General features: G+C 40.2%; 1 protein-coding gene across 5 annotated transcripts in view; it reads right to left on the bottom strand.

The window, feature by feature from the left end:
• Positions 1–24,564, bottom strand: part of RBMS3 (RNA binding motif single stranded interacting protein 3) — a 785,524-nt gene that overhangs the window by 609,836 nt on the left and 151,124 nt on the right. For 3 of the 5 annotated variants that reach the window (XM_068981964.1, XM_068981962.1, XM_068981967.1), the window contains exon 2: positions 6,895–7,067. In XM_068981964.1, the coding sequence (XP_068838065.1) occupies positions 6,895–7,067 (173 nt within the window). The remainder of the gene's footprint in view (positions 1–6,894; positions 7,068–24,564) is intronic. The other 2 variants (XM_068981963.1, XM_068981965.1) reach the window with 1 other exon arrangement.

Raw genomic sequence — 24,564 nt, 5'->3', positions numbered from 1 at the left:
GGTAAAAAAAAAAAGCTGTAATGCTCTCCATTTATTAAGCCAAATTTGTTTTCCTTTATTTCCATATCCCCACTTTGAGCTATGCTTAAATGGTGCAGAACGCAAGTATTTCACCTAGAGTATCCAACTGATAACCAATCCCATGAATATAATTGTAGAATCAATTGGATTTTCAGTGTTCACTATATTTGCTTTAAGTCCTTTAAATACTGCAGCCACTAAATATTTAATAGTATACTGATGACCATTCCTGATAAGGTAGGAACAGGAAGTCAGCCAAACACCAGCTAGCCTGGGTCCTCCTCTGTGCTACTCTGCTGTTTCTTTCGGAGTTCACTTGATTAAATGTCTCTCAAGTCCTCATTTTTTAATGGAACAACAAATGCACGTAAAAAAGACACCTTTCACTACATACAATTGTTTTCCCACCACAAATATTAATTCTTCCACCCTCTCAGACTATAAGTTATTCTAGCTCACTCTTGAACTATCGTATTCTGTTCCTTGACCTCAGAGGGTCTTTTCATTCTGCGGTTAGAATCATCTTTTTGAATTAAAAATCTGACTCTATTACCTTCCTGTTTGTGACAATTCAATGATTTCCTTAATTGAAACAAAGCTCCTAACATGACATACAAAGGGATCACCTTAGCCCTCCATGCTTGCAGATCACGTTGCCCCAGTTTCCACCCCTTCTCTCTCTTCTAAAACCACCATGTTTTCTCCAGCCATTGGTTCTGCACAGAGTTGCTTCTGCCTAGAATATTCTTTCCTGCCTTCCTCATTTACTTATACCTATTCCTACTCCTGATCTTAGCTCAAAGAATCCTTTGCCCATTGCCCTAGCAATGCCTCATCCCATGTTACAGGTCCTTTTATTTCCACATTCCTTTCTCTTTTTTTGGACTTGTAGTTGCAATTTTATATCAAATCATACAATCATTTCATTGATTTCCATTTTCCCCATTAAAATATAATCTCTGCTAAAGCAGCACATTTGTCTAAATGATGTACTCACCACTGAGCTTTCAATGCAACATAGGTGCTCTGTGAATATTTCATGATTGAAAAGACAAAGTTCCTTGAGTTTTCTCAAGATAAAGACTTTACAAGGTCTTTAACTCTAGTATTTCATATAAGGCACACAGCCATAATTTCATCCGAAATACCAGAACCTATTATACAGAGTGAAGTAAGTCAGAAAGAGAAAGATAAATATCATATTCTAATGCATATATATGGAAGCCAGATATAACTAAAGAGATTTTCCATACAGTAAAACCATTCTTCATGTCTATGCTTTCTTTCCTTTGACTTTACTTGTGATCCAACCATAGCAGCTTTGAAGATAAATGTGAATGGAATCCCTTAATAAGAATTTGCTTTCAGATTATACATTGAGGAATAATGCAATTTCTTTCCTGTAATATCATTTTCTTGCTGTTCATTAGTATTCATATGGATATTATATTCTAATGCCAGATAATTTGATATGTTTATGCCTTTTTAATATAGCTCTGTTTTCTATTATTTTATTGCTCTGGATATTAGCAAATATTGCATTTCCTCTAATATAAAGAAACAGTAACTCTGCAAATTCTGGTAAGTTCATAGGAATAAGCATGAAAAATTGATCCTGATGACAAGATCATGGAAACCTACCAATATTAACTGTTTTGTAGGTGAAATTATTTTAAAGTGTTGGATGAGTATTACGAATGCAATATATGCAAAACAATTTGCATCTTGAGAAGAATGCTAACTTAAAATAGTGATGCGCACTGTTAGAAATCACCACTGTGGAAGAGGAAACCAGGATTTTACAAATGCCTTGTGAGGGTCTCTAGCAAAGGTTCCCCCAGCCCTCAGGTCATACTCAGGCAGACGAACCAGTTCAGGCGGTGGCTCTGCCAACACTGCAAAAGTGGGTTGGTGAAAGGTGGCCAGGGTGGGTTTTACTGCTAACTAATGAGAGTCTCAATGATCTATCGGACTTTTAAACTAAAAAAATAAAAAAGTATCATGTATACCATTAAAAAGAATGAAATAACGCCATTTGCAGCGACACTGATGGACTCAGAGATCGTCATACCAAGTAAGTCAGACAGAGAAGAGAAATATCCTATGACATCCCTTATATGTGGAATCTAAAAAGAAATGATACACATGCACATATTTATAAAACAGAACAGACTAGCAGACTTAGAGAAGGAACCTATGCTTGCCAGGGGGAAGGATGAGGGAAAGGGGTAGTTAGGGAGTTTGGGATGGACAGGTACACATTGCTGTATTTTAAATGGACAACCAACTAGGGCCAGTATGGGTATATACAGATATATAGCACAGGGGACTCTGCTCAATGTTATGTGGCAACCTGGAGAGGAAGGGAGTTTCAGAGAGAATGGATACATGTATATCTATGGCTGAGTCCCTCTGCTGTGCACCTGAAGCTATGACAACATTGTTAACTGGCTATACTCCAATAGAAAATAAACAGTTAAAAAATAAATTTAAAAAGCTTATCATGTACAAACTCATTATTTTATATATGTGCTGCGCTTTGTTGCTTAGTGGTGTCTGACTCTTTGCCACCCCTTTGACCGCAGCTCTCTACGCTCCTCTGTCCATGGGATTCTCCAGGCAAGAATATTGGAGTGGGTTGCCATGCCTTCCTCCAGGGCATCTTCCCAACCCAGGGATCGAACCTGGTCTCCCACATTTACCATCTGAGCCACTAGGGAAGGGGATTCTGCCTGGCCAAATTCTTAAAATCATCAGGACAGGGAACTCCTTTCTATATCTGTTCCATTTTCTTCCTTTTGGAATAAGAATGTCTATAACTATTATCATATGCCTGTCCCACCCCTGCATTTTGGAAGCAGGAGCCCTGCTGATGTCTTGTTCCACTGATTCATAGATGCAAAGGAATTTTGCCCCAGGGTTTTCACCTGTTGCTGATTTAGATGATCTAGATGAGATCTGGGACTTTTGAACTGATGATGTTTGGATGCAACTTTAAACTTTAGGTCTGAGACTTTGGGAAATGTTAGGATAGGATGAATATATTTTGCACACAGGACAGACATAAATTTGGACATCCAGAAGGCAGACTGTAGTGGGCTAAAGTTCACCTCCAAAAAGATATGCCCATATCTTAATCATCAGAACTTTTGAATGTTACCTTATTTGGAAAAAGGGTCTTACAGACATAATTAGGCTCGTCACATGAAATTTTCCTGGATTATTTCAGTGTGCGTGAAATTACAACAAAAGTGTGCTTATACGAGAGAGGCATAGGGAGATTAAGTACACAGAGCTGAAGGTAATGTGAAGACAGATCAGACAGAGAGAGATGTGGCCATAACCCAAAGAACGCCAACGGCCACCCAAAGCTGCAAGAGTGAGGGAAGGTTTTCCTCTAGAGCCTCTGGAGGGAGCATGGCCCTTGATTTTAGACATCTGGCCACAACAGCCAAGAGAGAATAAGTTTCTGACATGTTAAGTCACCTAGTTTGTGGTAATTTATTACAGCAGCCAAAGGAAACTAATAGAACTAAAAAACATTTTAAAGGGTTTCGCACTTTTAAAAACATTCTGAAGAAAATCTGTAAATTTTGTGCGTATGGGCTTATCCGCTCAGTCGTGTCTGATTCTTTGCTACCCCATGGACTACAGCCTTCACTTAATATGTGAGAAAAGCCAAAAGTAAGGGGGAACAAGTCACTTGCCTAGGGCCACATACCAGCTGATGGCACAGCCAGAAGTGGAATGCCAAACTCTCAGCACATGTCTAATTCCTCCACATCACCCTACCTGGTCACATTAGTTCTCTAAGATTCTCCAGGAAAGCAAATCTCAGCAATAAACCCCAGGTCCAGACCACTTTAGTAAACCAAAGAGCCCACAAACATTTTCACAATAACAATAGTATAGGCCAGATCTTATTAGCTAGCAAAAAATTATTGTGAACAAGCAACCATCACCCTTGGTGCCCTTAGCATTCTTCATGTTTCTCAAATGCACAGAAGAAACATGAAAATATCTTTGTTTCCCTCAAACATAATGTTCTTGTGCCACTGCCTCTCTTCCTGAGTTAATAACGCCAAGGCAGACTTTTAGGCAGCACTTCCCATTTATACATTTCTGGCAATGTTCTTTGCAGAAATGGACCTTGATACAGAAATCCATAGTAGAATGCTCCATCATTATATGGTGTATGTTCATGAACCAGCTCTCAAAAACACTATATATCAGGAATCTTAGAAGTCCTCATTTACAGGCCTTGATGATTCCTGTGATATGAATACTCCCATCATGGCTGATTTCAAGATACTGAGACTGTAACAAATCATGCACAGAATCTGTGAATATTTAACCACTGGCTCAGGTGCTCTACTCAGAGGCAGCTGCAGCACACCGTGGGGAGGACAGGGAACCTAGAAATAATCATATTCAATGCACTCTTTTGTAAGAAGAGACAGAAGCTCAAAGATAGTAAGCCAAGTGGCCAAGCAGGTTTTAATACACAGGGTTCCACCTGAAATGCCTTCAAGTATTAAGCGAGACCTCTTGCTTTAGGAATAGGCAGTAGTCTTTATATTATTGTAAAGAGACGTGGATGAAAAATGTTGCCTGCCATATCAGTAAATGTTTGGATGCCAAGCCATCAGCCACTGTAGCTGCCCTGTCTGTGCACACTGAAGGGATTCAGGATGGAGAAGAACAGAATACTGACCCTGAGTTAAGAAGCCTAGCCAAGAGGTGATTTCCATGAGCCCAGATTCTTGCATTTTTCCTATACACAGAAAAACTCTAAAGTAATTACCTTGAGATGTCAAGTTTTCTTTAATTAACAGTAATCTTTTGATGTTCTGACTACTGGGTTTTTGCTGCAAAAGCTCTGTGGATATAACTGGCTTCTCTCTTGTCTCTTCGAAGCAGTCTGTCAGAGCTACCTGAGAGGCTGTCACTCACCCAGCCTTGAGTCCTCAGCAAGTTCACCAAATGAAACACAATTTCAGCTTTTGGGTTGTGCCTTTTTTTTCCCCTCAAGAAGGGATTCTCAGAAAACCAGCAGCCTCATCATAATAGGAGGGAAACTGCTGAAATTCATGTTCTCAGGCCCCACCCCAGAACTAGTGAATTGCAACCTCAGGGGCCCAGACATCTATGCTTCCACAAGCTCTCTGAGTGGTAGAGAGCAGTAGGAATCTTTCCTTAATACCTACCACTGTTTTTATGAATGAGATTCACACACAAATATAATAGCCAGTCTACTTCTTCAAATCAGTGTCCATTCCAGGAGATTCTTCATCTGAAGCTTCTAATGTAAAGTCTATCATTTTTCATATCTTCAATTACCTTACTTTCCAAAATAGTTTAGTTTTTTCTAACAGTAGCAAGAAGTAAAAAAACTGTTGAGTGATTTACTAACCAATTCCCAACTTCAACATTTTATTGACCAAAACCTAACATATTTGTATGTCTTAGCCCTGGCATCTTTCTTTTTTAAAAAACTGCTTTCAAATAAGTATTTATTTTCCAATGTTCTTACCTCTTTCACAAATCAAGACAGTTGATAGTAGCAGGGATGGGGGGGATAGGGTCGGGGGCACTTCCCTAATCTACATACTTCCCTGTCCACTGATTATGTATGATCATGTTATGTATTTGTGTTTCATCTAATCTGCCATTTCCTGTTGTTGAGTATTTTTTCCCAATCTTCAAAACCAGGACAAAGGCAAATAAATACTATCTGCCTTGTTTTCCTCTTCCAATATTTTAGAGGTTGGAAAATTTACAAAAGAAATATCCTCTCGACCTTCTTGTAAAAGCATTGCAAAAGAGCAGAAGAAATACTGAGTAATAGTTTCCCTAATTTAAAAATACCCAGCTAAGGCACAATCAAATAACAAATAGCTGCACTGATACTACTTTGAAAATAATCAGCAATCTAAAATTAAGGACTATGATTCTTAATTCATTATCCATTATTCATACTATTTGAAAGATAAACTTAAATATGTTTAATTGATTTGCACAGAAATAGAGTTAATAACGTAAGTGTTGGTAGATAGTAGGCGAATGAAAACATTTTGGAAGGGCATTTAATCGCTACCATATTTCTTGGGAGATATCAAACTACTTGGTGACTGTGGTTCTTGGCCTTGGTGAGAAATATATTTAGTGGGCTTGGAAATAGATGTTTTCAAGGATACGAAAGGATTAGCCTTCTAATCTTCCAATTACCTGGTCCCAGCTGAACTTATATTTACCAAACAAGAACCGGCCAGAAAAGCTTCACAACTAGCAAGTGACCCTCCTGAAATCTACAACTTCTGAGTTTTTGTGATTTCCATCACTAATACCTCTCTTAAAAAAATTTTTTTTTAAAAAGCAGTTTCTTTCATGAGATTCATCAATGGTTCCTCTAGCCACAAGGTGTGAGATCCCACCAGCCACAACGTGTGAAGTCCCACCAGCCACAACGTGTGAAGTCCCACCAGCCACAACATGTGAAGTCCCGCCAGCCACTGGTGTGAGAGCCCACTAACCACAAGGTGTGAGAACTCATCAGCCACAGGTGTGAGATCCCACCAGCCACAGGTGTGAGAACCCAACTCCACGATTGCTCCTCATCTTTCCAGTCAATATGTGCACATCAGCCAGCACCCCTATTTCCCTCTGCTCAAAACCCTTCTCTTTCAAAGCAAAAGGCGAACAAATTCCATTCCCCCAAATAAGCTAGACTCATATCTCAAATATAAATCCCATTTGTGCAGCAGAGTCTTTCTCACAGGGTGCATTGGGTACAAAAGCCAGCCCCATATGGGTGAGCCCCGAGGGGCAAGCACAGATGCAGGTGGAAATGGCGCAGAGAACGGGGACACTTACGGTTGGCACAGCTTGATTAGGTCCTGGTCAGTGGTGCCTGGTGGGAGGCCTCGAATGTACAGGTTGGTTTTACTCAACTGTTCCCCGCTGCTGTTGCTGCTGCTGTGGTTGCTGCTGCTGTTTGTGCTGGGGCTGGGAGGAGCCATGGGGTGGGGAGCTGGTGCATAGGACTGCTGGAAACAGAAAAGGCTGTTACTGGAAAAACAGAGCCAGCAACCTATTCCCAGGCCAGCAGAGCAACTCGAAAGCAATGCAAGCTTCTCGGCATCTCCAATCCACACATGCACACTCTGCTCCGGGGCACTTCTGAGAACATCCTTTGCTCTTTCCCGCCCTCTGGCTCTGCCTCTGGATTGGCCCAGCACAGTTCCCTCCTGGTGCACCAGGGCTCTGCCCCTAGCTCACCTTTGACAGCAAGACATCTCTGCTTTTGCCTCTACTCTGCGCTCCCTCCTTTTCTCCAAAGAAACTTTCTCATATTTGTTTTCCTCACCTGTACTCTTCATTGTGATCACTCCATAAATAGAGATGCTATGAATCAAACAATGAATGAATGCCTCTATCTGATCTTGTTCTCCGCATTCCCAAATCTGCTCCTTCCTGGTGAACGCTCTGTTTGCAGGCTGAGCCACTGTTTTCTTCTCTTGGAGTCACTCTGATCCAAAGTCTAAGCCTAGGCACTACTGACAAGCTGACAGGATAATCCTTTCTTGTGGGGGCTGTTCTGTTCACTGCAGGCAGGTGGTGGCATCCTTGGCCTGTACCCACCAGATTTTAGTAGCATCCATTTCCCAGCTGTGGGCCAAAACTGTGTCCACACACTGCCAAGTATCCTCCAGGGTGGAGAAATCTTTCTCAGAAAAGAACCATTGGTCAAACTTGTCACACTATTATGACAAAATGGAAATGATAAGATGACCCTCAGTGACTTGGGAAAATACAGTGTGAGGGTCTTTATACCTATATATGCCTGAATTAGCAGACATTATTCTTCTTTCCTTTCAAACAGGCGTATCTTCAAAAGTTTTGAAAATACATTGACCGACTGGGTTTAAGTTCCTGATATGAACATTATTGGTTGTGTGACCTTTGGATGGCACCTGAACCTCTCTGTGATGCAACAGTCTCATGAAAACGAAGAGGAAAAAATTACGCACCTCCTACGTCATAGTGTCTTTACAAAAACTCAGTGAGCTAATAACGCAAATAGACTGGTTCCTGGGCATCATTAATTGCACAATAAGTGTTAGCAATATAAAAAATTGAATAATAATCACAATCATGATATTTGTGAGTCATATCTGTCTTTTGTGTGTGCACTCAGTCATGTCCAACTCTTTGCAGCCCCATAGACTATAACCTGCAGTCCTCTGTCCATGGAGTTTTCCAGGCAAGAATACTGGAGTTGGTTGTCACTTCCTCCTCCAGAGGATCTTCCCAACCCACAGATCAAACCCATGTCTCTGCACTGGCAGGAGGGTTCTTTACCACTAGCACCACTTGGGAAGTCCCAATGATCTTCACCTTCAACTCTATCCTAGATTCTCTCAACTATCATCTAGGATGCTATATAAATATACAGTGAATGCATTAATCATGATTTCAGCGGGGACACGCTGGAGATGTCTAACCTGAATATTCATCAGCTGTTCTATCAGGGGTGAGAAGTGAGTACTTATCCAACAGCCAGTGGGGGTTTCTTAAACACTCAAGCTATACTCCGTACAATAAAAATTGAGTGATCACAGCACTTGGCCCATAAAGATAGGAGGCATTGTCCGGCCTTGTTTCTTGTTATAATAATCCATTTTACACCCTCCAAGATTTCAGATATGCCTTTGTCTCTATTCCCAACTGGCTCTAAGACAAGGGCTCTTGGATATGGGAAGAAAGGCTGATTCCCTTGGGTCTTTGCTCTCCATTCCCTGCACAGCGACCCAATGCAAAGACACATTGCTTTCTGCCTCGCTGTCATTCTTGCAGTCTCCATGCTGGAAGCCTTGGTGTTAGCTACACTCAACCACTTCTTCAGTATGACTTAATCTAAGAGCAACACACTTAACACAGAATTTGAAAGTGAATGACACGGGAGAATGCTTTCTGTTCTCAATATTTGAATAAAATAACAACTATTCATTGTCTTTTGGAATGTCATATCTGCATAAAGCTGAATAGTTTCCTGGCTGACATTAAAAAAAATTCCTTCTTGACCTATGAAATCTACTTCCTGCCTCGAACACAGGGGAACACGTAAGCTCTCCTCATTTACAAGCCCTGCACTTAGTAGGTGTTTAACACGGCCTTGTTGAAGCTGCGTTCTGGTCAGTGTATCTCACAACCAGATGGGATTTAGTTTTGATTTCCCTCCTGTGCACTAGTCTTTTAAATTTCCCAGCTTTTTTCAGGCTGTTTCTTACCACTTTCACCTCCCCTCTCTCCAAATTCTTTGAATTCCATTCTGTACTCAGGCTTCCTTTAAAATGAGGCTTTGTTTAAAGCACTTTTCCCATTGCAGAACCTTTAAAACCACCAGGGAGCCAGAAAAATGTCTCCAGCTTTATGTCTCACAGATCAGATGGACCGGTTCAGACCAAGTGAGTCCCTGACTGATCAAATAAGAAAGCACCAACTACAGGGTGATCAATCTGTGTTGACTTAATTCTTTTTTCACCCCAGGGGTCTTTGCAAGCATTTCCATAACTAGACACCATTTAGTAGATTGCATGGTGCTTAAAACCATAAATGTGCCCTCCAAAGGGCACACTGTATTCACTGGGAAAAATTAAAACAAAATGGTCAAAAATGAATCAAAGTGGGAATAAGTAGAGAGAACTTGTATGCATGGAAATGAGATATATATAATTTAAAAATAGAAGTAGAAGCACCAGATTCTTGTAGAGAAAGATGTATTTCCAAAACCCTTTGAAAAATACATACAATGAAGAGTGGTTTTCTATGTCCTATTCTTGTTTATAAGTTCTAGAAATTCTACTGAAAGATGTAGGCTTTCTCAGTTTTATTGAATCAATAAATGCACAGTTTTTTAAGACCCAGTGCCAACACTCTTGCTAATCCTTGATATTTTCATTTATCCGTTGATACACTGAACGATTCAGGTAGCAGCCTACATTATAAATCGCTTTTGTTTAAAGAACTATAAATTCCTTCCTCTGTACTCATTTTCAAAATACATATCCTTTAATCAACAAAACATTGGCAGAAGTTTCCCATAACGTCTGACGAACGCACAGGCTTAAACGAATTAATTTGTGAAAAGCAAAAGTGATTTTGCACACTCTGGCTACCAAGGACAAATAATTGAACTACAGCATCATTAAAAAAAAGGGGAAAAAAGGAGCGTCAATAACCTTTAGGGGTCAATGGGTAAGAGCAGCCACTTTGTTGATTAAAAGTGGTTCTGATTCCATTCCCAATTCTTTGTTTTTAGACGGATTTGCAATTTTATCATTGATTAACATTTAAATCATTTTGAGGCACTAAGAAAGACACTTTAAAATATTAGAAAAAAAAAACTATTTCCTTCAGATAAAATTGGCTTTGCCACCTCAAAGTCACACTTTATAAATCCTCTTTAGGAAGGGTGAGGACGTCCAGTCTGGGGATACAGAACATTGTTCCACTGAGCTGTACCAGGGCAAGGCTGTGAATCTGCAGTGTCAGCTTGTTAGATGTGAGAGCAACAGCAGGCTTCCAGAAGAGGGGCTTCAGACGGTGCTCCACTGAGGAGGGGAACAGAGAGCTTGTCATGAAGCTGCGCATGCTTGGGAAGTAAGCAGATTTTGCTTAGATGTGTTTTTATTCATGGTGGCATTGCTGGGAAGGTCTGTTAGGGATTCTGACACGAGGGCAAAAGCCCCCCTAACCACACGTCAGCACTGCTAAAGTCAGCTGATCGGCACCAGTGTCCTCTTTAGAAAGTTAAAACAACAACAAAAAAAATGACTTAGCATCCATTTTGGAAGATGCTATTCTTAATGATTCTAATAATTATAGGTAACATTTGCCATCTGCTTGCTGAGCATATTATATGTTATCTTCAGAACAATCCAAGGAGGCAAATCATTTCCTTCACGGTTTACAAATGAGAAAACTGAGGCACAGAAAGGGCCAATGACCTTCTCAAGGTCGCACAGCTGGAACCCCAGTTTCAACCTCGGGAGCCTGACTGCAGCTCCCCAGGATGCTCATACAGAACCTTGCCTCTTCATGGTAGGGGCACCAAGTAACACAAAACCCCTCCTTGCAGAGAACTGTGCAGGATGGTGTCCTGCCGGGAGCTCTGGCCTGTCCAAGAACAAAGGCAGATGGAAAGACCAATGATGATAAACAGTCAACAATCAAACGAAGGTCCACAAGCCCTCCCCCCACCCGCCATCAGAATTTAAATGAAGTTCACCTTAAATTTAATTTCAAAGGGGAAGTGACCATCAGAAGCAAGCGTGTTCTGAGTTTTTCAAATAATGTCAAACGAGAGGGTTCATTTGTCAAGATTCATGCTTTGTTATTTAATAACAGGAAAATGAACTGGCTTGTAGATCATCCCAAGCAGCTGATTCATTTAGTGCGCTTTGTTAATATGCCTCATTTTTCACATTTGAAAAGTGGATCAACCAGGTCCTCCTACGATCTTGGAGAATGTGTGGCTTGGAGGGCAGCCCGTCTGTGCTTTCAACCCCTAGCTAGATACTTTGGAGATAAATTGGAGAGGGATGTGAGTTGTTTTTCCGTTTGCTTGCTTGCTTGCTTTCCTGTTTGCTTGGACCGAAAGCACTTGGTACCTCAAAAAAACATTCACACACCAATAGAGTAAAGCAAATTGTTAAAAACCATCCTTTACATGAAGTTAAGGGATATTGGATGGATGCCTGGCTGAAGGTGGCACTGTAATGCACAGACCTTAACCAGGTCATTTTTAACCAGGGTCCCCACCTTGACTCTCCTGAGATTTTGGACAGGATAGTTCTCTGTTGTGAGGGGCTGTCCTGTGCATTGCAGGATATTTAACAGTATCCCCATCTTCTACCACTAGAGGCCAGCTGTGCTATCCTCCCCCCAAGTTGTGGCAACCAAAAATGTCCCCAGATATTGTCAAAGGTGCCCTGGAGCTATGACATCACCCCTGGTTGAGAACCAATGCTTCTTACAGATCCATCCCCTCTCCTAGCAAGGCCAGTAAAGTCCCCATTGTGGAATAATGACAACAACTCAATGGCCTCAAACTACTCATTGAACACCCCCTCATCTCACCAAAGTTCAGCTTCTTACCCTGAAGTGCGTACACTGTTCACCTCCCCACGCCTCCACCCTTTGTTACTAACACTGCCACATTTATGTGTCAGCAGACTTGGTCTGGAGCTGAAACCTACTTCTCCCTTTGATTGAAAACATAACTCTTTTACAAAGAGAATTTTAAATATTTTCTGCATGCAATTCCCCTTGGCTGGGAATCATGGGGTCTCGATGCCAAACTTCAGTCAATTCTCTTTGCAGCGTCTGGCTGCTGGCAGGATCCTGAAGCAGTTGGTTTGGTGGTTTGGGGTAGCCTTGGACTCCATCACACAGCAGTCTGCTCTGCGGATGGTCTCCCCAATTTGTTTTCATTCATCTCCAGCGCAAGAGAATTTGTACTCTTTTATCCACTCAAGGGTAAAGCCCTGGATAAAGTCTCCTGTGGGACTGACATGCCAACTCTTTTACTCTCCAAAAATGAATACAGACCACATTCCTGTCTTGAATCATACATTATTTAGCCTGCACGTACGCATGCAATCCATCGCGCAGTGGCTGCTGCTGCTGAGGCAGGCTGTTGGAGTCCTCCCCCAGGCAGGGTAATTTCCACGTAAACTCATTTCTGCAGACCTGTCCTCTGGTATCAACACTCCATGAGACAGTGGACGTGACAGAAATCATGGCAAGTGCTACAGTGCCTATGAGAGCCTCAAATGAGGGTGAAGAAGAATATTGTCCATGCAAGCAATAAGAAACACAGATAAATTAATATCTAAGGCAAGCAATGCGACTGTGGCCAGAGTTTCATGAACCACCTATAGGATGGCTTTGCAATTTTCTGTGAGACAATTGTCTCTCCATTCTGAAGACTATGACTGTAGAAAACAATGATTTCAATTATGCCTGTCATAATAGGGTTTGGAGAAAACCTGGCTCTCTTCTCTTTTCCCAACCAGAGCTCAGCTATGGAAATGAGCACTAAAGGATCAAAGTCCCCACAAAAGGCATTCATTTGTACATTCTGTCTACTGGCCTAAGTAATGGCTGCTGTCAGCAACAGTAACAGGCTGCTTAAGAGCTCTAAACTGGCTGCTTAGAGTCCACACCACCACTAACTAGGCACTTAAGCCCCTGGTCACGAGTAAAACACAGATTATGTTCATATTACTACATAGGACAGTTGTGAGGCTTTGAAGCCCTAATATATATAAATTATATATAAAACATTTAGCCCAGTGCCTGGCACAGATTTAATGCTCAGTATTTTTCTCTGTTCTTATCATTTGCACTGTCATCATGGGGCAGATCCTTAGAATGAACAGGGATCTCTCAGCCCTAGTTGGAGTTGCTGCTTAGTCACAAAGTCACATCTGATTCTTTCACAACCCTAAGGACAGTAGCATGCCAGCTGCATCTGCCCATGGGGTTTCCCAGGCAAGAGTACCAGAGTGGGTTGCCATCTCCTTCTCCAGGGGATCTTCCTGACCTAGAGATCAAACCCGAGTTCCCTGCATTGGCAGCGACTTCTTTATCACTAAGCTACCAGGGAAGCCCCCAAGTTGGAGTAACTGACCTTTAAGGGGGAGCTCAAGAGTTCATCTGTTTTTAAGCATGGCGGTCACTATGAGTGAGAAGAAACTATGAACTGGGGTTTGCCACTTTTTATCAAGAAACAAACAGCACTAAGCAGATGGAATAATCACTGTGGATAGAACAGATGATTAATTTCAAGATATTTACTAATCACTACTGGCTACCCACTCCAGTATTCTTGCCTGGAGAATTCCAAAAACAGAGGAGCCTGGTGGGCTACAGACCACAGGGTCACAAAGAGTCGGACATGACTGAGCAACTAACACTTCCACTTTTCACCGAGGTTTGATTACAATTCTGTTGGGATGAGATTCCCTTTTGCTCTAAATATTAGTAATATGTGAACACTCCCACAGATTGCATCATAGAAGATTGCTCTGTGCTATTTATAAATAGACAATCTGAAGTCACTGAACTCCATTCAGAGGATTCAATATTAAATGACATTTTAAAATTCATGGTACTTGGAAACACAAGTAAAGTAGTAATTGTTCATTTCAAGCAGCTATAAACCAGTTTCATTAATAAATTTACAAACTAGAGATGAGTAACTACTATGAACAATGGAACAGCCATTTATAAAGATTGCTGAATTCTCCAAATGCCAATGACATCTGGTCTCTGCCCCAACCCCTCTTTTAATGTGGCCAACTCTTGATCTTTTCAAGGAAAAACAAACACAATTACAACACACTTCAAGTCTCCAATTTGAAAATAACCCAGACATCTCATGATTTCAATACTGATAATGGTTGGTTCCTCCTGCAAAAGTTGAGCCATGATTGGTTCCTCAGGTGGAGATTACAATGTCTCTCACATTTGCCAGTAATTATTAGAATCCCCAAGAAATGTTGAGAGTGACTAATCCCTGTATGGTACCTCTATACTCTCTGGGGATACTTCAGAGATAAACTCAAACCTCTGCTTTCATGATGGGCTAGAATCACTAGGAAAAGAGTGAAAATCTAAAACAGGTCCCTATGAGCTGCTGATGGAGACTTCTGGGAGTACCAATGGCCAGTTCCTCAACTCAGAATGCAATCAGAGACAAAGAGGAGGGGAGGCACTTGCTCTGTGCCTTATATGCTTACTTAAATTTTTAGTTTTTCCTCGATAATCTCTAATTTTGACTTTTTTCTTCATTTTTATATTCTATGTCTCACAACTTAATATCCCGTTTCCCTAAAATCACAATTGGTGATATTGCCAAGAACTGATTTTCTAGCATTCTCATGCATGCTTTTCTAAATAAAATAGAGACCAACAGACATAGCTTGAACACCTGTCATAAAATATACTGACCTGGTTCTTTACCACAACTCAATCAACACGTTCAAAGTTTTCCATCATGAAAACAAAATAAGCGATTTTTCCATGAAATGGCTAACTTCCATATTAACCAATCACGTTACTGATCAGGTGACTGGCAGCTAATCAGTAATAACAAGAAAGCATTTTGTTTCAAATGGTGTCTAATACAAATCTGAAAATCTCTTTTCAGATCTGTGTTGCCAATCACAGAAGGCCAATCAGAACATCAAATGGCATAAGGCTTTTCTGACACATCAAAATGGTTTTGTCCAATTAAATTGGGGTTTAGTTTTTCTGAAAGTAGATCTGTGATGAATTGAGAGCAATGCAATAATCACCAAATATCATGAAAGTCCAATCTCCTTTCCTTGTCCAAGCTCCCATGCCACCTCCATAAAGTCCCTGCAGCCCACTCCTGGCTCTGTTTCCTTCTATTTTCTACTTTCAGGGATCAGTCATGCTACGCCATAGTCACACGTGTATCTCTGCCTTATTTTGTCTTCTTCCCTTCACCTGGAATAACTGGGCTTCATTCCCATATCTTATTCTAGGGTGGCTCGAAAATGTATCTTACAAACACCTTTGGGACACTTTAATTTTTTTTTTTTTAATTAGGGACATTTTTGAGAACAAAAGAGTGAGATCTTAGAATTAAACTAGGACGCAATGTATAAACTGAAACCATCCAGAGCAAATTGTAATATACAGTCAGCCTATAATTACCTTCTCTACATCTCACATATTCCTCCAGTAAAACCTAAAATTCCATCCCATGTCAGAGAATTTTGTTTTTTGCTTATTGCTTTAGACCTATTTAATTTCTCTCTCTTTTTCAGTTTCTACATTCTTAAAATCTACAGAAGGTCATAAAATAAGAAACGAGGATAGCAAAGGCTAATGTTCATTGACTGTGTATTATATGCCAGGCACAGCTCAAAGAGCTTTATATTCAGTGTTTTATTGAACCATGTAAGAACTTTTAGAGGGGGCTTTCCCAGGTGGCTTATTGGTAAATGAATCCACCTTTCAATGCAGGAGGTATAGGAGACTTTGGGTTGAATCCTGGCCCGGAAAATCCCCTAGAGGAGGAAATGGCAACCCATTCCAATATTCTTGCCTGGAGAATACCATGGACAGAGGAGCCTGGGAGTTACACTCCACGGGGTCACAAAAGAACTGGACATGACTGAGTGACTGAGCGTACCAGCACACAGATGTCTTAGAGGTAGATGCTATTGTTATCTCATATTGGAGATGGGAATACTGAGGTTTGGGAGGTTACAGAGCTTTCCAAGGCGGTGCAGGTACTCTGCAGCAGGTCCAGGACCTGAAGTTGGGCAGTGTTCATCCAGCTCATCCCAGATTTAACTCTAGATACGTGTCGTCCAAGACAGCAGCCACTAGTCACATGTAGCTATTTAAACGGAAAGATAATTCAAATAAAATGAAAGAAAAACTTCAGTTCCTCCATCATACTACCCCCATACCCAATGGTCAGAACCACTGGTACTAAGTGTCATGTCAAAAAGGCAGGCACAGAACATCACTGTCAGGGCAGGGACCTCTACCGCACATGCTGGTGGAGATAACCCTTGAAATTCCAAGGCTCTGACTCCCACATGCTCTGAGCAAAATAAAGGCCACAGGTTCTATGTTGCTCTTCATACTTTTAAAAGAGTCATTGATCTCTTTTCAGTCTAGACCACATTTCAGTTTTTTCTCCATCATGACTGGGTCTAGATTTTGGCATATAAAAATCTCTCTTTCAACTAATCCTCCCCTGACCTAAAGGGGACATCATTAAAAGAAATTTCTAGATAGTCAAATATAATCAGTGGGAAGGACAAGATGTATTTTATCTATTTTTAACTAATAAAAATGAAGTATCATCTGTATTGCAAAACTGCTAAATAAGACAAGAGAGCCATTGAGGGAAACTGCTGGTACAGAATAAAGATCTCTGGTTTTGGCAGACAAGCTTCGTGTCTGTGAAGGAAATTTTGCATTTTCAATATGACATCATTTACTTTATCTGCATATCCCCCACAAGAAAGCACCCCTACTCCACGATGTCTGCTCTTCTACCAATCTTATTTCTCTGTAAACTGGACCAAAGTGAAAAGTGAGAATGCTTTCATATGGTGAACTCCTGGGGCAATTCAGCAAATTCATAAACAAAAACTTATATTCCATGACATAAAATAATTGGGTTGTTTTATTAGCCAATTCATTCATGTTTTATTAATGAGGCAAAATTAAATATGAACAGAACCTACACTTTGAAAGTCCTAAATCTAAGAAATTTAGACTATAAAACACAATAATTTCCTCAAGAAGACAAAGCTAGAGTATAGATCAAAAATGCGACAGCAATTAATACCTGCAAAGTAATTGCTCCATTATAAAAATTGGAAGAAACACTTGCAGATAATTTGCTATGAATATAATTTCAATATTTATAGTATTGGGGGCCATGAGATGGTAAGTATGAAAATAAATTAATGCTCAAGTTCAAGAAAAAAATGACCTGATAATAAAAATGAATATTAGACATTTATATCATTATCCCATTCATTGTAATTTTTCAACCAGAAATCTATGAGATATTTTACATTCAAACGTCTGTTTCTCATCACCATAAACCTCTACAAGGATTACTTTCCACAGTGAATTTCAGTCAATCCACCTTGTGCCTTAGAGAATTTCCAAAACCAAATCCAACAGTTGATGCATCTTCTTTGTTGTGTGATTTACTGGAGATTTTTTGTGCAGAGATATTCTCCATGATCAAGAGAAAGAACTATCGCGAATGATAAGACAGTTCTGCTTTTTCTTTTCCAAATTACTCTTGCCCTTTTAAAATAAGTGATGAAAACTTCAGAGACTGGCAAACAAAGGGTATTCGCCCTTGACCGGGAGACTCTCCAAAGATGAAGGGGGAAATTCCGCCGTCACACACAGCCACCGAGACCCTAGATTTTGAACCGCATCTCCCAGGTCTCAGGCTTGTCCCCCTCACTGTCTGTATGATCTTGGGAAAATCACCTAACTGCTTTTGCTTCAGTCTCTTCCTCTGTAAAACTGGGGATAATAACTACCTTAGAAGACATGTAAAATATAAAATGTGGGAAGCACTAAGAATAAAACTCAGAAAATAGTAAACCCTCTACAGGGGCTAGCTAGTATTCTTACACCAGTCCTGCAGCACTTTTACAAAATGCACTGTGGTCATGAGCAATCATGATCTGTACTGGTTGTTCTCTTGAGTGGTCCAGTGAGCCTGGGTTTGCCTGATTTAAAATTTTCCAATGCAAAGTAAAAAGTCCACGGATGCTTGCCAAACTGAAATTCTCTCAATTAGAAACCAAGAACTGTCATTCCTCAACGAGACACTAAGTTCAGTTAGTACTATTTCAGCTGCTGATAATAATTGCCTTCAGATAAACTGATGACACAACCCTCAAAGGAATTTTTGTTAAGATAAACTTTCACAAGGGAAGTCGTTCTTGGAATATACAAATTGTGAGAAAACATCTACAAATTGTGAAAGTGCTCATTAAAATAAGATCTATCTCATTGCCAGTGGGGAAAAAAATGTGTGGGTTTAAATAACACACTAACTACTAAATGTTCAGCCTCTTACAAGGAATTCTATATACACAAAATAAACTATACCAATTTCATAGCATCTAACACTAAAAATAATTAGGGTTTTAAAAATTGTTGCCCTACAAGAAGACTGCGTGGGTAAACAATTGCTTAAATTGCTTATTTCCATTTAATTATCTCCTTAATTTCGAACAACTATGATATGTGCCCTAGGATAACTGGAGCAAATAGCTTATTGTATACAAATGGGGTCATCATACATTTTATACATTCCAAAGTACTTACTACGCATCTCCAATATTCCAGAAAATGATTTTGTTTTGTTTTGCTTCAGTTTGGAGAACACTGTATAACCTGGCAGGGATAAAAGCCTTTTTCTAAAGGATCACTAAAGAGTTTTTGAAGAGTGACCATTGCTTCACTTCTCCAAAAGAAGCCACAATTCTTGACCTATTCAGAAGAAGGCAAATTTGCTGCAGTGGGGGTCAAAACATAAACTGACTCAGATTCTGTACTATGCCGGTATTCCTGGTCTCTAAGGAAAAAACAATTTTAAAAAGCCCCAATGTGTAGCTTTACTGATTTTGTTCATATACGTAATTTTATTTGCCTTATTTTAACCTACTGACAGCTCAACAACTGGCTGACAAGATTTCTGAGAACTTAGTTATCAGCTTTCACAAATAGTTCTAGCCAAAGCCAGCACCCCACTGCATCACAAACAGATGTGACTACAGACAAAATGCCCAACATCCTAGAAGACATAAACAAAGAAGAGGGCTTGTGTGCATGTAAACAAGGAGCTGGGAATATCCTGGGAAGACACAATAACCATTTCTCGGTGGTTTTGTCTCAGCACTGAGGACCAGAGGACACCCTAAGAGGGTGTGTGGGCAGAGTGGGTAGACGCGTTTAGTGAATCTCCATGATCTAATGATGTCACGGAACAGAAACCTAAGAATTCCTCAGAGAATGATGGACTAAAGAGAATCTGCCTCTCATTAGCGGACAGAGTACTCTTTGAAAAGTAAGAAAAGTAAGTATTTTTATGTCATTGATTCTTGATGGACACTCAGGACCCACTTCTGTTCTTTAAGCGCAGATTGTTAATTCCATAAGTTTGATTACATTTTATGCAGCACCAAAAGAGAGACAACCAAATATAACAAAATCAAACTAAGACAACATCCATCACCAAAGGAAAAAGTGCAGCACTACAGCACATGTGGAAAATCTGCCTCATTGAAATCCTTGTATCTGTAATTTCAAAGTATTCCTTAATTCAGTAAATGGGTCTGAATATCAGTTTGTGGAGCTAAACATTTTAATAAGCCAGCTTTACATATTAACTTTTATACATAAGATAAAACACATATGCATCACAACACCACTTCTGCTTATAACCAACATCATAGAGAACTCAAAACTTTGGCAGATAATGCATAAACAATTTGTTCAGATTTATAAAACACAGAATTACAGCTCCTCATAGTTTTGCAAATAAGCTATTTCTTTGTATACAAAGAATTCCTGAAGTGACTAGCTTTAAAATTTCTGTCCAGAATTTTGACTTGAAGAAGGGACCTATTTAGAGAAAACTTTTATTATACCAAAGAAAGATCAAAGAGTTCTAATGCTTAGAAAATCAGTACAAATTTAATCTGTGCTACATATGTAGAACAGAACATGAGAATTCACCATGTAAATGCAATCATAATATATAAAGCTAAATATTATTATGAGAGGATATTTTAAAAGATAAGATATAACTAGTGACAATCACTCTTTAAGAGTTAAAAAGAAAAAGAAAAAAAAATAGAGAAACATTTCAGGCAGGTAAAGTTAACAGAGTTCTGAGCACATATAATTGCAGGACAGAAAGTAAATAAAAGATAGGAAAGTTGATATATACCAAAATGTGGTCTATATTTACATCTATCAAAGTATAAGAGAAAAGAGTGCTAATGCTAATTCTTATGAGAACATCTATTTCTTTTATTGTAAATTACACTTTTCATAATAAATTAAAAAAAAATTATGTTACTACTCAGGTGATCATTTTAAGTATTGGAATGAATAGAACTGTGAAATGGTCAATTTTATAACCAGAGTTCTCAAAGACAATAAATGGAATTAATTTGATTGCTTTTTCTAGTGGTTTATAGAAATAAGAGAAAATTACTTTCATAATAATAGAAGTAAAATAAAAGGAGAGAAGTTACTTAACCACATGGAATTTTCTCTCCCACTGTGGTGACTTTTAGCCAAATGACTTATGCCCACATTTAAGACAAGTTTTGGCAAAGGGATGTTTTTTAATCAGGGAAAGCCCACATCCACTGGTGCTGGTTTTTATTTCAACAGAGGAAAGTAAAGATGCCCAAAGAGTAGATTATATCACAGTGACAGAACAAAGTTTAGGAAAACAGAAGAATGGGACCCTAACACATCCACCACAGGCCAAGACGCACTGTTTGAGGCACAGCCTGCTTTCCATGTCCAAGGCTGCAGAGCCCGCAGACAGAGAGAAGGGCTGTGTACCACACCACTTCCATACCATACAAGGAACTTCAGCATCTGTGGATTCTAGGATCTGCAGGGGGCCTTGGAACCCATCCTGCTGGGTACCAAGGGATGACTTACTACAGTATTCTACATTGCGGACTGTCCACTCATCCTGAGGGGCTGGCAGTGCTGTGTGCAAAAACAGGCTTCCTTTCATTTACTCGGATTCCACTAATCATTAATTGTGATCGGTACTAAGGCATCTGGCAAGGCGAATTAGAGTCCTACGTTAGCAATTTGAGAAAGACAGACAGCCACACCTCTAATCTTGGCCACCAGTTCCCACTGTGCACACATGCTACCATCTTGTTTGAGCACAGAAGTAATGACACGAAGAAGCATCTTTTGCTTAGAAGACTGAAAATGAGGGTGACCCCATGTGTTCCATCTACTTTGAGCTGCTTATCATAAATACCCTGAGGTCAAATAAAGATAAGGCTTGTTTATGAATAGAATGAAAATGAAAATTAGGCTTATAGCTGACATGTTATTTCTAGTGACCAGTCAATATCCTTATGTCCTATCCCTACCTAATCTTACAGATTCTCTTTTGTAAAAGACAGAGGAACCGGGAAAATTCAGAAAGATGATCACTGACATTTCAAATTTGTTCATTATACAAATTCTGATTTCAAAGGGTGGCCTTCCTGTGAATTAGAACACATCTTATATATTGGGTTTCCCAGGTGGTTCAAGGGTGAAGAATCTGCCTACTGATACGGGAGACCCAAGAAACACAGGTTCGATCCCTGGGTTGGGAAAATCCCCTGGAGGAGTAAACGACAACCCACTCCAGTGTTCTTGCCTGGAAAATTCTACGGACAGGGGAGACTGACAGGCTACAGTCTAAGGAGTCACAACTGGGTGACAGAGCATGCACGAACTTAAGTTTTGCACAAAAATGACTCCATTCTTACTTAACATTTGTTTCACTGGCAGTGGAATACTGATACATGATAGATGACCCCTCTCCACTCAAGGTCATTTGTGAACTTTCCACAACACTTTACTAAGTGAAGCCAGTTATAATTCCCAAAACTCTCTACATGGACCAGTGTTACACGCACACATACATACATACATACATACATACATACATACATCTCTGGCTTTTGCTTATGTTTTACTGCAGTTTTGATTTGAACCCGATATCTCTGGCTTGAACCTGTTTTAACTTTCTGCTTAAATATATTTCTTAAATACTGTTATGAAGAAAACAGAACTTTTAAAAATTAGATTGGGATATAGAGAATTAGGAAATACTAGCATATTCCACTAATATATAAACCACTAAGACATCCCTTAATTCTAATAGTTTAGAGGATAAGGATATTATAGACTAGAGCTAGATGACAGAATGTACAAAACGGTGAACACAGAACTGTTCACAGACACTGTTAGTGCACACAGACTCTGTTAGTGCACACAGACTCTGTTAGTGAACACAGACACTGTTAGTGCACACAGACACTGTTAGTGTATTCCTATTGCTTTCACAAATCACCAAAGACCAAGTGTTTCATAAACAACAGAATTTATTTCTCACAGTTTTGAAAGGCGGAAGTTCAAGATCAGAGTACAGCACACTGGGGTGCAGACCCTCTCTCAATTCCCAGATTATCCTGTATCCCCACAGGGCAGAAGAGCAAAGGGTGTTCTGTGGGGTCTTTCAGTTCAGTTCAGTTGCTCAGTTGTGTCCGACTCTTTGCGACCCCATGGACTGCAGCACGCCAGGCCTCCCTGTCCATCACCAACTCCTGGAGTTCACTCAAACTCATGTCCATTGAGTCAGTGATGCCATCCAACCATCTCATCCTCTGTCGTCCCCTTCTCCTCCTGCCTTCAATCTTTCCCAGCATCAGGGTCTTTTCAAATGGGGTCTTTATAAGGGTTTTAAACCCATTTACACAGGCTCCACCGTCATGATCTAAGCACCTCCCTAAATGCCCCTCCCCCATCTTTTTCAAGATTTTTTTTTGAAGGAAACTGTTTTTAAAGTGTTTATTGAATTTGTTACAACACTATCTCTGTTTCGCTTTGGCTTTTGGGCCATGAGACAGGAGGGATCTGAGCTCCCTGACCGTGGACTGAACACACACCCCCTGCACTGGAAGACAAATTCTTCAGCCTCACAATTCATTCATTGTAGTGATTTAAAAATGGTTGGGATGGAAAATCTGGGGACAACAATTTGGAAGAATTTGGTATAGATTTATTTGGCTTCAGATCTTGCAAATAAGTCTTTTTCTTCCCATTCCCACATATTTGCAGTGTGGGGTGCCCAAAGCAACTTGCCTACCACACTAGGATCTTGTGGCCTGTGTGGCCACAATGTCCAGCACATCGCCCAGTGGGTAATCTGAGGTTCTTGGAAACCATTTTTACCACAGGCCAACTAGTGGTAACACAGACATGCATTGGTCTCACTAACTCCAGACTAAATTCATCTCTACACTCTTCCCCTCAGCAGAATCCCAAAATGCCCACCACCACTTGGGAGAAGTGAGGCTGGGGCAGCTGACGTGGAAAAGGACAAAGTCTTAACCAGCTGTCATTAAAATTCTGCAGGACTTCTTTGGCCCTCCAGTGGTTAAGATTTCACCTTCCAATGCAGGGAACTCAGGCTCAGTTCCTGGTTGGAGAGCTATGATCCCACATGCCTCTCAGCCAAAACATCAAGACATAAAACAGAAGCAAAGTTGTAACAACTTCAATAAAAACTTTAAAAATGGGATGGGGGTGGGGGGATCAAGAGGAACAGGACATATGTATGTCTATGGCTGATTAATGTTGATGCATGACAGAAACCAACACAATATTGTAAGGCAATTATCCTCCAGTTAAAAATTTTGTTGTTGTTCAGTTGCTCAGTCATGTCCAACTCTTTGCGACCCCATGGACTGCAGCACACAAGGCTTCCCTGTTCTTCACCATTTCCTGGAGTTTGCTCAAACTCACGTCCATTGAATCAGTGATGCCATCCAACCATCTCATCCTCTGTCATCCCCTTCTCCTCCTGCCTTCAATCTTTCCCAGCATCAGGGTCTTTTCCAATGAGTCAGCTCTTCGCATCAGGTGGCCAGAGGATTGGAGTTTCAGCCTCAGCATCAGTCCTTCCAATGAATATTCAGGAATGATTTCCTTTAGGATGGACTGACTGGCTCTCCTTGCTGTCCAAAGGACTCTCAAGAGTCTTCTCCAGCACCACAGTTCTAAAGCATCAATTCTTTGGAGCTTAGCCTTTTCATTGTCCAGCTCTCACATCCAAACATGACTACTGGAAAAACCATAGGTTTGACTATAAGAACCTTGTCAGCAAAATAATGTCTCTGCCTTTTAATA

Source organism: Capricornis sumatraensis, chromosome 10, assembly GCF_032405125.1.
Source record: "Capricornis sumatraensis isolate serow.1 chromosome 10, serow.2, whole genome shotgun sequence".
Taxonomy (NCBI): domain Eukaryota; kingdom Metazoa; phylum Chordata; class Mammalia; order Artiodactyla; family Bovidae; genus Capricornis; species Capricornis sumatraensis.
This window is presented reverse-complemented; position numbering and strand designations above follow the sequence as displayed.